Raw genomic sequence first — 18,410 nt, forward strand, 5'->3', positions numbered from 1 at the left:
ACCCATCCCAGCCGCACACACACATTACACTCCCCACACACACTCATCCCAGCCGCACACACATTACACTCCCCACACACACTCATCCCAGCCGCACACACATTACACTCCCCACACACACTCACCCCAGCCGCACACACACATTACACTCCCCACACACACTCATCCCAGCCACACACACACATTACACTCCCCACACACACTCATCCCAGCCACACACACACATTGCACTCCCCACACACACTCATCCCAGCCGCACACACAAATTACACTCCCCACACACACTCATCCCAGCCGCACACACACATTACACTCCCCACACACACTCACCCCAGCCTCACACACACATTACACTCCCCACACACACGCATCCCAGCCGCACACACACATTACACTCCCCACACACACTCATCCCAGCCGCACACACACATTACACTCCCCACACACACTCATCCCAGCCGCACACACACATTACACTCCCCACACACACTCATCCCAGCCGCACACACACATTACACTTCCCACACACACTCATCCCAGCCGCACACACACATTACACTCCCCACACACACTCATCCCAGCCGCACACACACATTACACTCCCCACACACACTCATCCCAGCCGCACACACACATTACACTCCCCGCACACACTCATCCCAGCCACACACACACATTACACTCCCCACACACACTCATCCCAGCCGCACACACACATTACACTCTCCACACACACTCATCCCAGCCGCACACACACATTACACTCCGCACACACACTCATCCCAGCCACACACACATTACACTCCCCACACACACTCATCCCAGCCGCACACACACATTACACTCTCCACACACACTCATCCCAGCCGCACACACACATTACACTCCCCACACACACTCATCCCCGCCGCGCACACACATTACACTCCCCACACACACTCATCCCAGCCGCACACACACATTACACTCCCCACACACACTCACCCCAGCCTCACACACACATTACACTCCCCACACACACGCATCCCAGCCGCACACACACATTACACTCCCCACACACACTCATCCCAGCCGCACACACACATTACACTCCCCACACACACTCATCCCAGCCGCACACACACATTACACTTCCCACACACACTCATCCCAGCCGCACACACACATTACACTCCCCACACACACTCATCCCAGCCGCACACACACATTACACTCCCCACACACACTCATCCCAGCCGCACACACACATTACACTCCCCGCACACACTCATCCCAGCCACACACACACATTACACTCCCCACACACACTCATCCCAGCCGCACACACACATTACACTCTCCACACACACTCATCCCAGCCGCACACACACATTACACTCCGCACACACACTCATCCCAGCCACACACACATTACACTCCCCACACACACTCATCCCAGCCGCACACACACATTACACTCCCCACACACACTCATCCCAGCCGCACACACACATTACACTCCCCACACACACTCATCCCAGCCGCGCACACACATTACACTCTCCACACACTCTCATCCCAGCCGCACACACACATTACACTCCCCACACACTCTCATCCCAGACACACACACACATTACAATCCCCACACACACTCATCCCAGCCGCACATACACATTACACTCCCCACACACGCTCACCCCAGCCGCACACACACATTACACTCCCCACACACACTCATCCCAGCCTCACACACACATTACACTCCCCACACACACTCATCCCAGCCACACACACACATTACACTCCCCACACACACTCATCCCAGCCACACACACACATTACACTCCCCACACACACTCACCCCAGCCGCACAAACATTACACTCCCCACACACACTCACCCCAGCCACACACACACATTACACTCCCCACACACACTCATCCCAGCCGCACACACATTACACTCCCCACACACACTCATCCCAGCCGCACACACACATTACACTCCCCACACACACTCATCCCAGCCACACACACACATTACACTCCCCACACACACTCACCCCAGCCGCACAAACATTACACTCCCCACACACACTCACCCCAGCCACACACACACATTACACTCCCCACACACACTCATCCCAGCCGCACACACACATTACACTCCCCACACACGCTCATCCCAGCCACACACACACATTACACTCCCCACACACACTCACCCCAGCCCCACACACACATTACACTCCCCACACACACTCATCCCAGCCGCACACACACATTACACTCCCCGCACACACTCATCCCAGCCGCACACACACATTACACTCCCCACACACACTCATCCCAGCAGCACACACACATTACACTCCCCGCACACACTCATCCCAGCCGCACACACACATTACACTCCCCGCACACACTCATCCCAGCCGCACACACACATTACACTCCCCACACACACTCATCCCAGCCGCACACACACATTACACTCCCCACACACACTCATCCCAGCCGCACACACACATTACACTCTCCACACACACTCATCCCAGCCGCACACACACATTACACTCCCCACACACACTCATCCCAGCCGCACACATACATTACACTCCCCACACACACTCATCCCAGCCGCGCACACATTACACTCCCCACACACACCCATCCCAGCCGCACACACACATTACACTCCCCACACACACTCATCCCAGCCGCACACACATTACACTCCCCACACACACTCATCCCAGCCGCACACACATTACACTCCCCACACACACTCACCCCAGCCGCACACACACATTACACTCCCCACACACACTCATCCCAGCCGCACACACACATTACACTCCCCACACACACCCATCCCAGCCGCACACACACATTACACTCCCCCACACACACTCATCCCAACCACACACACACATTACACTCCCCACACACACTCATCCCAGCCACACACACACATTACACTCCCCACACACACTCATCCCAGCCGCACACACACATTACACTCCCCACACACACTCATCCCAGCCGCACACACACATTACACTCCCCACACACACTCATCCCAGCCACACACACACATTACACTCCCCACACACACTCATCCCAGACACACACACACATTACACTCCCCACACACACTCATCCCAGCCGCACACACACATTACACTCCCCACACACACTCATCCCAGCCACACACACACATTACACTCCCCACACACACTCATCCCAACCACACACACACATTACACTCCCCACACACACTCATCCCAGCCACACACACACATTACACTCCCCACACACACTCATCCCAGCCACACACACACATTACACTCCCCACACACACTCATCCCAGCCACACACACACATTACACTCCCCACACACACTCATCCCAGCCGCACACACACATTACACTCCCCACACACACTCATCCCAGCCACACACACATTACACTCCCCACACACACTCATCCCAGCCGCACACACACATTACACTCCCCACACACACTCATCCCAGCCGCACACACATTACACTCCCCACACACACTCATCCCAGCCACACACACACATTACACTCCCCACACACACTCATCCCAGTCACACACACACATTACACTCCCCACACACACTCGCCTTTATTATTATTAAAACATGACTTTTCATAGTAACTGGACTTGTTCCCGCTTAGAATGTGGTTTTCAACGTTTGAAGTGGGATGGATTTAAGGAACGAATGTTCCAGAACTTACCAAGTAAGATATGAAACACAGGTAGGCGATTGCCACGATAGCTGCCACAATGTAGAATGCCATCATTTGCAAACTCCAAATGTAATCAATCACAAAATATATGTTAATGCAGCAGATAAGCAGAATGATGCATCCTCCAATAATCTTCCACACACTGGAGGGAAATGAAAAGAATGGAGAGAGTATTAGTTTTCCGCCATGAAATCACAGAGTTCACTTTGCGCAGCCTCCGACACGGTGGGGCGGGGGGGAAATGTTCCACCGCGTTTTCAGAGAGCAGGAAAGCCGGAGGGAGCGGCGAATCGAACAGGAGTCCCAAACGGTTTTTAGGCCGCTGGATTTCCCGTTCAGATAATCCCCCTCCCCGCCAATGGTGGGAGCCCCATTATGATACTTTTAGAATCATGGAATCCCTACAGAGCAGAAGGAGGCCATTCGGCCCATCAGGTCTGCACCAGCCCTTGGAAAAAGCACCCTACTGAAGCCCACACCTCCACCCTATCCCCGTAACCCAGTAACCTTTTGGACACTAAGGGACAATTTACCATGGCCAATCCACCTAACTTGTACATCTTTGGACACTAAGAGACAATTTATCATGGCCAATCCACCTAACCTGTACATCTTTGGACACTAAGGGACAATTTATCATGGCCAATCCACCTAACCTGCACATCTTTGGACACTAAGGGACAATTTAACATGGCCAATCCACCTAACCTGTACATCTCTGGACACTAAGGGACAATTTAACATGGCCAATCCACCTAACCTACACATCTTTGGACACTAAGGGACAATTTATCATGGCCAATCCACCTAACCTGCACATCTTTGGACGCTAAGGGACAATTTATCATGGCCAATCCACCTAACCTGCACATCTTTGGACGCTAAGGGACAATTTAACATGGCCAATCCACCTAATCTGCACATCTTTGGACACTAAGGGGCAATTTATCATGGCCAATCCACCTAACCTGTACATCTTTGGACACTGAGGGACAATTTAACACGGCCAATCCACCTGATCTGCACATCTTTGGACACTAAGGGACAATTTATCATGGCCAATCTACCTAACCTGCACATCTTTGGACACTAAGGGGCAATTTATCATGGCCAATCCACCTAACCTGTACATCTTTGGACTCTAAGGGACAATTTATCATGGCCAATCTACCTAACCTGTACATCTTTGGACACTATGGGACAATTTATCATGGCCAATCCACCTAACCTATACATCTTTGGACTCTAAGGGTCAATTTATCATGGCCAATCCACCTAACCTGTACATCTTTGGACACTAAGGGACAATTTATCATGGCCAATCCACCTAACCTGCACATCTTTGGACACTAAGGGACAATTTATCATGGCCAATCCACCTAACCTGCACATCTTTGGACACTAAGGGACAATTTATCATGGCCAATCCACCTAACCTGTACATCTTTGGACACTAAGGGGCAATTTAACATGGCCAATCCACCTAACCTGCACATGCCTGGACACTAAGGGACAATTTAACATGGCCAATCCACCTAACCTGCACATCTTTGGACACTAAGGGACAATTTATCATGGCCAATACACCTAACTTGTACATCTTTGGACACTAAGGGACAATTTATCATGGCCAATCGACCAAACCTGAACATCTTTGGATACTAAGGGACAATTTAACATGGCCAATCCACCAAACCTGCACATCTTTGGACACTAAGGGACAATTTATCATGGCCAATCGACCAAACCTGAACATCTTTGGACACTAAGGGACAATTTAACATGGCCAATCCACCTAACCTGTACATCTTTGGACACTAAGGGACAATTTATCATGGCCAATCCACCTAACCTGTACATCTTTGGACACTAAGGGACAATTTAACACGGCCAATCCACCTAACCTGTACATCTTTTGACACTAAGGGACAATTTATCATGGCCAATCCACCTAACCTGTACATCTTTGGACACTAAGGGACAATTTAACACGGCCAATCCACCTAACCTGCACATCTTTGGACACTAAGGGACAATTTATCATGGCCAATCCACCTAACCTGCACATCTTTGGACACTAATGCACAATTTATCATGGCCAATCCACCTAACCTGCACATCTTTGGACACTAAGGGGCAATTTAACACGGTCAATCCACCTAACCTGCACATGTTTGGACACTAAGGGACAATTTAACACGGCCAATCCACCTAACCTGCACATCTTTGGACACTAAGGGACAATTTAACATGGCCAATCCACCTAACCTGTACATCTTTGGACACTAAGGGACAATTTAGCATGGCCAATCCACCTAACCTGTACATCTTTGGACACTAATGCACAATTTATCATGGCCAATCCACCAAACCTGTACATCTTTGGACACTAAGGGACAATTCATCATGGCCAATCCACCTAACCTGTACATCTTTGGACACTAAGGGACAATTTATCATGGCCAATCCACCTAACCTGCACATCTTTGGACACTAAGGGACAATTTATCATGGCTAATCCACCTAACCTGCACATCTTTGGACACTAAGGGACAATTTAACATGGCCAATCCACCTAACCTGCACATCTTTGGACACTAAGGGACAATTTAACATGGCCAATCCACCTAACCTGCACATCTTTGGACACTAAGGGACAATTTAGCATGGCCAATCCACCTAACCTGCACATCTTTGGACACTAAGGGACAATTTAGCACGGCCAATCCACCTAACCTGCACATCTTTGGACACTAAGGGACAATTTAGCATGGCCAATCCACCTAACCTGCACATCTTTGGACACTAAGGGGCAATTTATCATGGTCAATCCACCTAACCCGCACATCTTTGGACACTAAGGGGCAATTTAACACGGCCAATCCACCTAACCTGCACATCTTTGGACACTAAGGGATAATTTAACATGGCCAATCCACCTAACCTGCACATCTTTGGACACTAAGGGACAATTTAACACGGCCAATCCACCTAACCCGCACATCTTTGGACACTAAGGGACAATTTAACACGGCCAATCTACCTCACCTGCACATCTTTGGACACTAAGGGACAATTTAGCACGGCCAATCCACCTAACCTGCACATCTTTGGACACTAAGGGACAATTTAGCATGGCCAATCCACCTAACCTGCACATCTTTGGACACTAAGGGGCAATTTATCATGGTCAATCCACCTAACCCGCACATCTTTGGACACTAAGGGGCAATTTAACACGGCCAATCCACCTAACCTGCACATCTTTGGACACTAAGGGATAATTTAACATGGCCAATCCACCTAACCTGCACATCTTTGGACACTAAGGGACAATTTAACACGGCCAATCCACCTAACCCGCACATCTTTGGACACTAAGGGACAATTTAACACGGCCAATCCACCTCACCTGCACATCTTTGGGCTGTGGGAGGAAACCGGAGCACCCGGAGGAAACCCACGCAGACACGGGGAGAACGTGCAGACTCCGCACAGACAATCACCCGAGGCCACAATCAAATCCGGGTCCCTGGGGCTGTGGGGCAGCAGTGCTAACCACTGTGGCACCCTTCATATGTCCTTTGCTGGCAACCCCGCTGCATTCTCCCCCCACGTTGGGAATTCTGCCTCAGGTGGCATGATGTCACGTTGGCGGGGTTTACACCATGAGACCTGGTGAAGAGAACCCAACTGGGGGATGGGGGGCGGTGCACACAGCTAAGTACAGTTCCCAAGGGGGAAGAGGGCCATGCCAGGGCAGTGCCCAGGCAGGGGGGGTTTAAGGTGGGAGAGGCCCCATGTCCGGAGGGTTGGGGGGCTCAATGTTCCCTGGGGTGGTGGAGGGGGGTCTTTCCCTCAGGGGAGGGGGCCCCGTGTCCATGGAGGGGTTCTTTTTTATAGTTTTATTCTTGATCTGGGCACCGTTGATCTATCAGGAGCTGAGGCTGCTGGGGGCGGGGAGGGGGCGCGGGGGGGATGGAATAATTCGGGACTGCCAACATGGTGTTGTGGGACCCGCCCGTTCCATTTTTCTTTCCCATACGACTGAAATACCCGGCACTGCTTTCACTCCCCAAGACAAACCTTCGAAAGAAAAATCGAAAAAACTCTGCCCACCATCTCAGCTACTGTCCTCGGCAAAGTGAAGCCTTTTCTCCATGTGACCAGGCCTAAACACACTTGTCCCTTGTGACCAAGACAAAAAGCTTCCTGGCTGAGGACCGAGATCACCCTCTTGGTGTCCCATCCATCTTGGCCTTACGAACAAAGGGAACATTGAAAAGCATCAAGACCATTTTGCCTGCTAGTGTTACCCCATGTTTGCTCTGCAATCCCAAGTGTTGTCGTCTAGAGGCAGGCTCACCCGTTGCTTTCAGGTGAGGTTGCACTCACGGCATGATTAAAATCCTTTGCGTTGATGTAAAATGTGCCACATGGCGGATTTATCTATGCAAAGTGCTAGGCAGCAGCTGGGGCCACATTCTATCTGTGTACCCACACATATTCCGCATTCAGCCGTGGGTTTTTTGCGCGTTTTGTGCAATGCGTCACATTCTACGCTTTTGTGCTGACAATTACACTCCAGGAAGGAAAAGATCCTCTCGCTCGACAAAAACAATTTTCACCGAGTCGGCAGCTGATGCGGCAGAGTAAATAACGTCAAATACCGAATTGCAGCCTGATTTTCATGGATTTAAATGGCTGATCAGAAGAACCACGGGATCTACTAACAGCCAGAGCTTCCATCCCATCTTCTGCAAGCACGTCAATGGAAATTTGGACAGAACTTGCATTTGTACCGGGGCATATCACATCTGTGAAATACTACGCCGATCTCCCACAGGACAGCACCTAAATTGGAGAATCCAATCTTGCCAATCCATCCCATTGCTTCCCAGCCTGGTAGCAGCTCACTGCCCAGGTTTGCAATGATGTTTGCAGGCACTGAGTATATTTTCTTTGCTGTTGCACCTTGATCGAATATGGGCAGTGCTGGTACTGTGTCAGCCTTTGGTTTTGGCACAGCTAATCTATAACTTATCCCTCAGTTGTTTGTTTCCCTATTTTCCTCTTTCGTTGGTCCCTGGGCAATCAACATCCAGTCCCTCACCAATGAGGCCTTTCTCCATGTGTGAGGCTAGAGACAGTGAGTGTGAGCAGAGGAATCAGGTTACTTACAGGCCATTGGCGAAGTCGTGCATGACTGAGCCCATACTTGTAAACGTCAATATCGGGATCAATGCAAATGGCAGCTGCAGAGTTGAAAGGTCATCTGTTAGAGCTGGCTCTGGAGGGCAGTGCCACCATGAATAAACCAGAATTATACAGATACAACCGTAACAAACACACAACCCCAGGCTGACCTCCTGTACCGTGCATCCTGACTGATGCAGGGAGCCCAGCTTGTCCAACCCAAAATCACAAATATTCATTGTTACATTGGCAACGGATTCATCTGAATCAACAGATTCATCCATTTGCCCTCACGTCGTGTGTGGAAGCACCAGTGACACTGGTCGTGACACTGGTTCGAGTGAAGGTGCAGGCCTTTGGATGAGGCATCAAGCCAATATTCAGATCGACAAGCAAGACTGAATAATGCAAGCCACTGAGCATTATTCATCCCATTTTCCAGTCATCCTTGAATTTAATCTGCAATCCTGCAGCTGAATCCTGTGAGGGAGCTGCACATTTTTATGACTTTATTCAAAACTGTTTACTTCAAAGACTTAATACCATCAGCAATTTGCTGCAAAATGTTGATACAACTTTATTGAATGCCACACAATTGTTAGCCTCAGTTAAAAGGTTTGTCATGGAAGCTCGAAATGCCGAAAGCTCGGTGAAAGCAGAGGCACTAACATTCACAAAAGACACACTTGCCTCTGATGGTGAGAAACGTACAAGCCGCAGGACGTTATTTTTCACTAAAATCATTTTAAAAGGGAAAGAGAAGATCATCACTGAGACTGTTGATGTTTTTGTGACACAATAATGGCGCAATTGCAGAGTAGGCGTGAATCTCTGACTGTTGATTTATTTTGCGTGCTTTTAAACAGAATTTTGAATGAGTGTCAATGAGCAGGTTAATGCTGAGTAAGTGCCATGTGATAGCACTGTTGATGACCCCTTCCAACACTTTGATAATGTTTGAGAGAAGGCTAATGGGGTTGGCCAGATTGGATTTGTCCTGCTTTTTGTGGGCAGGATATAACTGGGCAATTTTCCACACTGTCGGGTGGTGCTGTGACTCTTAGAACCACCTCAGTGCCGGAGATTGCTCTTGATAACCAACGTCCAGCCTCCTCATGCCCCTTCCATTCAGCTAAAACCTAGAAGAAGCAGTGGACTACTATTAGCGGTTCAAGCACCTGACATTGGCACCAGGAGGCTGGTTTAGGGGCTGGTTTAGCACAGGGCTAAATTGCTGGCTTTGAAAGCAGACCCAGGCAGACCAGCAGCACGGTTCGATTCCCGTACCAGCCTCCCCGAACAGGCGCCGGAATGTGGCGACTAGGGGCTTTTCACAGCAATTTCATTTGAAGCCTACTTGTGACAATAAGCGATTTTCATTTCATTTCAAGAGGAGGAACAGTGGTGAGAAATAGGTGCACATGATAGAGGCTATAAACAAAACAAATGGCTGCTCTGAGTTTGCCAGGCGAGCAGACATTGGGCGGGATTCTCCGCGACCCGGCGGGGCGGGCGGTCCCGGCACCGAGGAGTGGAGTGAACCACTCCGGCGTCGGGCTGCCCGGAAGGTGCGGAATCCTTCGCACCTTCAGGGGCTAGGCCGGCGCTGGCGGGGTTGGCGCTGCGCCAAGCGGCGTGGAACTGGCGCCAAAGGGCCTCTGCCGGCGCGGGTTGGCGCATGCGCGGGAGCGCCAGCGTGTGCTGGCATCATCACAGCGCATGCACAGGGGGGGATTTGTCTCCGCACCGCCCATGGCGGAGGTCCACTGCAGCCGGTGCGGAGGGAAAGAGTGCCCACACGGCACAGGCCCGCCCGCGGATCGGTGGGCCCCGATCGCGGGCCAGGCCACCATGGGGGCACCCCCCGGGGTCAGATACCCCTGCGCCGCCCCTCCCGAGGACCCCGGAGGCCGCCCTAGGAGCCAGGTCCCGCTGGTAAGTACCAGGTCTAATTTACGCCGGCGGGTTCGGCCTAAAACGGGCAGCCGCTCGGTCCATCGCGGGGCGGAGAATCGCCGGCGCGGGGGGGGGGGGGGGGGGGGGGGGGGGCGGCGGGGGGGGGCGGCGGGGGGGGGGGGGGGGCGGCGGGGGGGGGCGGCGGGGGGGGGGAGAATCCCGGCCATTGTTCTTGGCAGGGATTGGATGTGGCTTTGATGAAATGGCGTGGGCAGGATGTGTGTGGGGCGATGAGCAGTTTGTTTATGTTTCCATCTTGGGAGGAGACTGTGAGTTGGCCATACAGTGGGCAGCTGTGGCGCCCATTAGATGAGTTCTTGCCTTAGGCTGACATGAATTGGTCCAGCAGCTGACACTTAGGTTTCCCTCAACATTGGCCCTCTGTGTGATTCCTCCCTGATCCGGGGAAGTCTTCAGTATGGTCAGGCCTCTTAGTGAGCGAGTATTTTCTCACCATACCTATTAAGCTGGGGTCCTGGGAAAGTGCCTTGGAACTCACGAGCTGTATAGTGTTGCCTTGACCTCCCAGAACCACCTGATGTTGAACTCTGAGTCGAAGAGTGTGCTGAGTCTCCATGCTGCTGCTCAGCATTATGGGTAAGCGGATTCCCTTCTTGTTGGCACAGGGAGTGGGATCGATAAATCGTATTTTGGAAAGTCCTGCTGCTTGTCGGTGACGTCAGTGCCTTGCCCGAAAGGAATGGGTGTACTTTAGCAGCTGGCTGTCTCATGTTACTGATGTAGCAGCCTGCAGTAAGCTTTCTAAATGACAGTGGCCTTCACAGTCTCTGGCTGGAGGAGAGGCTATAGGCCCAGACCAGGCGCCAACAGTGGCTAGGATAGTGGGCAAAAAAAAACAATGTTTTAGTTTATTTGAAAGACTGTGCGGAAAGAAATATTCACTCCAGGACTGATTACACGAAGAAATAGGGCTTGGCTATTTTTAAAACGAAAACTTTGTTGTAACTACAATATTAAACTTTTTAGAGGGCAGCACAGTGGTGCAGTGGTTAGCACTGCTGCCTCACGGCGCCAAGGACCTGGGTCCGATCCCGGCTCTGGGTCACTGTCCGTGTGGAGTTTGCACATTCTCCCCGTGTCTGCGTGGGTTTCGCCCCCACAACACAAAGATGTGCCGGGTAGGTGGATTGGCCACGCTAAATTGCCCCTTAATTGGAAAAAAAAAGAAGTAGGTACTGTAAATTTATTTTAAAACAATTAAACTTTGTAACTTCACACTCAAAAAGAACAGCTTACAATTTACACCTTAACCACTACTACTCAATTTCCCATTAAACAACAAGAAAAGAAACATACAGTCCAAAGATGTGCAGGTGAGGTGGATTGGCTATGCTAAATTGCCCTTAGGTTAGGTGGGGTTACTGGGTTACGGGGATAGGGTGGAGGTGTGGGCTTGGGTAGGGTTCGCTTTCCAAGAGCCGGTGCAGACTCGATGGGCTGAATGGCCTCCTTCTGCACTGTAAATTCTATGATTCTATGATCTCAATCTATCATACTGCGGGAGAATGGTGGACTCAGCATCTGGCAAATCAGAATTCAACTCCTCTCTCCAAAGTTTCCCCACCAGCTGCCTCTCTCCACAGCTTTCTCCCAAAACCGTCTCTCTAAAGCCTTTCAAAATGTCTCTCTGCCTTCCTTGACTCCACCCAGAAAATTCAATTAGCAGAGCCAAAGGCTAGGGGAATCCATTGATTCTTTCATTAATTATTTATATCAGTTGCTTGGTATCAGTGGTTACCGAGTCTTAGAGCACAGGCACTGTGTGGGGATGAGGTGCTTTTTATCCATGGTAAGTGTGGTGGTATGTATTAGCGGTCATGTGGGACCTGTGAAGCCGAGATGCTATTGGCTGACAGATCCCGGGTCCTGGTTGGATCTGCCGACTTCTGGCTCCGACCTGAAGGCGGAGTATAAGAACCCGAGCTTCTCCCCGCAGCTTCATTCTGTTGCTGAGCTGCTGGGGACAAGTCTCGCTTAATAAAGCCTGGATCGACTTCATCACTTCTCGTCTCTCGTAAGTCATTGTGCGCTACAATTTATTAAGCGAGCTTAAAAGACTATGGAGCTCCGGATCGCCCCGGAATGCCTGCGGATCAGCCCCCACGCAGCGAACTCGGCAGCAGTATTCAAACACTGGCAAGCATGCTTTGAAGGCTACCTCCGAACGGCCCCCGGCCGGATCACAGAAGACCAGAAAATGCAGGTCCTACATTCAAGGGTAAGCCCGGAAATTTACCCTCCCATAGAAGACGCAGAGGATTTCCCGACGGCGCTCGCATTGCTGAAGGGCATCTACGTTCGGCCCGCTAACCAGGTCTACGCGCGCCACCAACTCGCGACGAGACGGCAAAGTCCCGGAGAATTGCTAGAGGAATTCTACGCCGCGCTGCTAATTTTGGGACGGGGCTGCAGCTGCCCACCGGTGAACACGATCGAACACACGGACATGCTAATTCGTGATGCATTTGTGGCAGGTATGAACTCTCCCCAAATTCACCCAAGACTTTTAGAAAGAGAGTTGCTAGGACTCTCAGAGGCACGGGCCCTTGCAGCTTCCCTAGATGTGGCCTCGCAAAACGCCCGCGCCTACGGCCCCGACCGCGCGGCAGCCCCTTGGGCTCCGTGGACCCCCGTCGCGACAAACTCACCCCTCCCCCCCTCGCAAGCTTGCACGGTTAAAGCGCCAGACCATCCCGGGGGGGCCCGCTGCTATTTCTGCGGACAAGCGAAACAACCCCGGCAGCGCTGCCCGCGCAGCTATTTGTAAAAGCTGCGGCAAAAAGGGCCATTACGCGGCAGTGTGCCGGTCCCGGGGGGTCACCGCAATCCCCGGAGAAGAACGAGCCCAGCACATCCCAACCCCCACCAGCCCCCCATGTGCGACCCGCGGGCGCCGCCATTTTGGGTCCCGGGCACCACGAGGGGAGGATGGGCGTCGCCATCTTGTGACCCCCCCCATCTTGGTTGACAACAAAGGACCCCAAGCATCGACGGCTCGACACTACTACCACGACTGGCTTCGGTGACACTGGATCAATCGCGGCCACGGACGCTCCAGACGATGACAACAACGGTGCTGGTCAACGGATACAAGACGCCATGCCTGATCGACTCCGGGAGCACTGAAAGTTTTATTCACCCAGACACGGTAAGACGCTGTTTTCTGGCCATCCATCCAAGCACGCAAAAGATTTCCCTAGCTGCAGGATCCCACTCCGTAGAGATCAAAGGGTTCTGCATCGCGAACCTAACGGTGCAAGGGAGGGAGTTTAAGAACTACATGCTTTACGTCCTTCCCCAACTCTGCGCGCCCACATTACTGGGATTAGACTTCCAGTGTAACCTGCAGAGCCTAACATTCCAATTCGGCGGCCCAATACCCCCACTCACTATCTGCGGCCTCGCAACTCTCAAAGTTGAACCGCCGTCCTTGTTTGCAAACCTCACCCCGGATTGCAAACCCGTCGCCACTAGGAGCAGACGGTACAGCGCCCAGGACCGGATATTTATTCGGTCTGAAGTCCAGCGGTTGCTGAAGGAAGGCATAATCCAGGCCAGCAATAGTCCCTGGCGAGCCCAGGTGGTAGTAGTAAAGACCGGGGAGAAGCAAAGGATGGTCGTAGACTATAGTCAGACCATCAACAGGTACACGCAGCTAGATGCGTACCCTCTCCCCCGCATATCCGACATGGTCAATTGGATTGTCCAGTATAAGGTCTTTTCCACCGTGGACCTCAGGTCCGCCTACCACCAGCTCCCCATCCGCCCAGGTGACCGCAAGTACACCGCCTTCGAGGCAGACTGGCGTCTATACCACTTCCTAAGGGTCCCATTTGGCGTCACGAACGGGGTCTCGGTCTTCCAACGGGAGATGGACCGAATGGTTGACCAGCACGGGTTGCAGGCCACGTTCCCGTATCTCGACAACGTAACCATCTGCGGCCACGATCAGCAGGACCATGACGCCAACCTCCAAAAGTTCCTCCAGACCGCTAACGCCCTGAACCTCACATATAACGAGGAAAAATGCGATTTTAGCACAAACCGTTTGGCCATCCTGGGATACGTAGTGCGCAATGGAGTGATAGGCACCGACCCCGAACGCATGCGCCCCCTCATGGAATTCCCCCTCCCCCACGGCTCCAAAGCCCTGAAACGTTGCCTGGGTTTCTTTTCACATTACGCCCAGTGGGTCCCCCAGTACGCAGACAAGGCCCGCCCCCTAATACAGACCACTACCTTCCCCCTGTTGACAGAGGCTCGCCAGGCCTTCAGCCGCATCAAAGCGGATATCGCAAAGGCCACGATGCGCGCCATCGACGAGTCCCTCCCCTTACAGGTCGAGAGCGACGCATCCGACGTAGCTCTGGCGGCCACCCTTAACCAAGCGGGCAGACCCGTGGCCTTTTTCTCCCGGACCCTCCACGCCTCAGAAATCCGCCACTCCTCAGTGGAAAAGGAAGCCCAAGCCATAGTGGAAGCTGTGCGACATTGGAGGCATTACCTGGCCGGCAGGAGATTCACTCTCCTCACTGACCAACGGTCGGTAGCCTTCATGTTCGATAATGCACAGCGGGGCAAAATTAAGAATGACAAGATCCTAAGGTGGAGGATCGAGCTCTCCACCTTCAACTATGAGATTTTGTATCGTCCCGGAAAGCTGAACGAGCCGTCCGATGCCCTATCCCGCGGCACATGTGCCAACGCACAAATAGACCGTCTCCAAGCCCTCCACGAGGACCTCTGCCACCCAGGGGTCACTCGATTCTACCATTTCGTAAAGTCCCGCAACCTCCCCTACTCTGTGGTGGAGGTCCGTACAGTCACCAGGAACTGCCACATCTGCGCAGAGTGCAAATCGCACTTTTTCAGGCCGGATAGAGCGCACCTGATCAAGGTTTCCCGCCCCTTTGAACGCCTCAGTTTGGATTTCAAAGGGCCCCTCCCCTCCACCGACCGCAACGCATATTTCCTGTTCGGTTGCCCCAAGTATATCCATAGCGACAGGGGGTCCTCCTTTATGAGTGACGAGCTGCGCCAGTTCCTGCTCGGCAAGGGCATAGCCTCGAGCAGGACGACCAGCTACAACCCCCGGGGGAACGGGCAAGTAGAGAGGGAGAACGGCACGGTCTGGAAAACCGTCCTACTGGCCCTACGGTCCAGGGATCTCCCAGTTTCCCGGTGGCAGGAGGTCCTCCCGGACGCTCTCCACTCCATCCGGTTGCTGCTGTGTACCACCACTAACCAAACGCCTCATGAGCGCCTCCTTGTCTTCCCCAGGAAGTCCTCCTCCGGAACGTCGCTGCCGACCTGGCTGGCAGCCCCAGGACCCATCTTGCTCCGGAAACATGTGCGGGCGCACAAATCGGACCCGTTGGTCGAGAGGGTTCACCTTCTCCACACGAACCCGCAGTACGCCTACGTGGCGTGCCCCGATGGCCGACAGGACACGGTCTCCCTGCGGGACCTGGCGCCCGCCGGCAACACACACACCCCCCCGACACCGATCATCCCCTCCCTACCACCGGCGCACCCCGCGACTGCCCCCTTCCCGGGAGGATCGGTCCTTCTCCCGTGCCCGCCCAGGAGTAAAACAGGAACAAACAGCGAAACGCTCCCGGAGACGACAACGCCCGAGCAAGCACCTGCACCACCACCGGGGCTGAGGCGATCGACGAGGAAGACCAGACCGCCCGCTCGACTCGGGGAGTCCGCGTGACACCAAGAATGTTGTTGTAACAAAAAAAATTTTTTTTGCTCATATTGTAAATAGTTCTCACAAACTTGTACATAGCCCAGTGTAGGGCTAAAGCTGTAGTAACACTGTCCGAAATTAGTTCCAGGGCCAGCCTTGTAAACCCCTACCACCATGCGAACCACCACCCCGCCGGGTTCCTTTTTAACAAGGGGTGAATGCGGTGGTATGTATTAGGGATCATGTGGGACCTGTGAAGCCGAGATGCTATTGGCTGACAGATCCCGGGTCCTGGTTGGATCTGCCGACTTCTGGCTCTGCCCTGAAGGCGGAGTATAAGAACCCGAGTTTCTCCCCGCAGCTTCATTCTGTTGCTGAGCTGCTGGGGACAAGCATCGCTTAATAAAGCCTGGATCGACTTCATCACTTCTCGTCTCTCGTAAGTCATTGTGCGCTACAGTAAGTGACTGGTAAGTAGTTTTTCTGTTTTCTTTTTCTTTTCATTGGTATATTTATTTATTTATTCTTCGTTGTTTTTTCTTTTTTGAAATTGTAGTTGTTGAAGTTAACCGAAGGTTTAAAACATGGCAGGAGATCTCAGACCCGTGTCATGCCCCTCGTGTGCGATGTGGGAGCTCAGGGACACGTCCACTGTCCCTGGCTCCTTCACGTGCAAGAAGTGTGTCCAGTTGGAGCTCCTGTTAGACCGCTTGATGGCTCTGGAGCTATGGATGGACTCACTTTGGAGCATCCGCGATGCTGAGGACGTCGTGGATAGCACGTTTAGCGAGTTGGTCAGACCGCAGGTGAAAGGTACTGAGGGAGATAGAAAATGGGTGACCAAAAGACAGAGCAAGAGTAGGAAGGCAGTGCAGGTGTCCCCTGCGGTCATCTCCCTGCAAAACAGATATACCGCTTTGGATACTGTTGGGGGAGATGGCTCACCAGGGGAAGGCGGCAGCAGCCAGGTTCATGGCACCGTGGCTGGCTCTGCTGCGCAGCTGGGCAGGAAGAAGAATGGCAGGGCTATAGTGATAGGGGACTCAATCGTAAGGGGAATAGACAGGCGGTTCTGCGGACGCAATCGAGACTCCAGGATGGTATGTTGCCTCCCTGGTGCAAGGGTCAAGGATGTCTCGGAGCGGCTGCAGGACATTCTGGGGGGGGGGGGGGGGGGGGGTGGAGGGTGAACAGCCAGCTGGCGTGGTGCATATAGGCACCAACGATATAGGTAAAAAATGGCACGAGGTCCTACAAGCTGAATTCAGGGAGTTAGGAGTTAAACTAAAAAGTAGGACCTCAAAGGTAGTAATTTCAGGATTGCTACCAGTGCCACGAGCTAGTCACAGTAGGAATGTCAGGATAGATAGGATGAATGCGTGGCTCGAGAGATGGTGCAAGAGGGAGGGATTCAAATTCCAGGGGCATTGGAACCGGTTCTGGGGGAGGTGGGACCGGACGGTCTGCACCTGGGCAGAACTGGAACCGATGTCCTGGGGGGGGTGTTTGCTAGAGCTGTTGGGGAGAGTTTCAACTAATGTGGCGGGGGATGATGAACCGATGCAGGAAGTTGGAAGGTAGTAAAACAGGGACAGAAACAAAAGGCAGTAAGGGGGAAAGTGTAAGGCAGGGAAACCATAGTCAAAAATCAAAAAGGGCGACAATTCAAGGTACAGTGACTGAGGGGAGCTCAGCGAATAGGACCAGTAATACTAAAAGGAATAAAACGGGAAGTGAAAACATTAATGGTAAGCGACGCGGCAGGTTGTTACATGAAGTTACA

General features: G+C 52.5%; 1 protein-coding gene across 1 annotated transcript in view; it reads right to left on the reverse strand.

The window, feature by feature from the left end:
* LOC140405541 (natural resistance-associated macrophage protein 2-like) overlaps positions 1 to 18,410 on the reverse strand; it is a 240,484-nt gene that overhangs the window by 51,652 nt on the left and 170,422 nt on the right. The window contains exons 15-16 of the mRNA XM_072494106.1: positions 8,941 to 9,014; positions 3,748 to 3,901 (exon numbers count right to left, since the gene is read on the reverse strand). Coding sequence (XP_072350207.1) covers positions 3,748 to 3,901; positions 8,941 to 9,014 — 228 coding nt within the window. The remainder of the gene's footprint in view (positions 1 to 3,747; positions 3,902 to 8,940; positions 9,015 to 18,410) is intronic.

The sequence above is a fragment of the Scyliorhinus torazame genome, chromosome X, assembly GCF_047496885.1.
Source record: "Scyliorhinus torazame isolate Kashiwa2021f chromosome X, sScyTor2.1, whole genome shotgun sequence".
In the NCBI taxonomy this organism is placed as follows: Eukaryota; Metazoa; Chordata; class Chondrichthyes; order Carcharhiniformes; family Scyliorhinidae; genus Scyliorhinus; species Scyliorhinus torazame.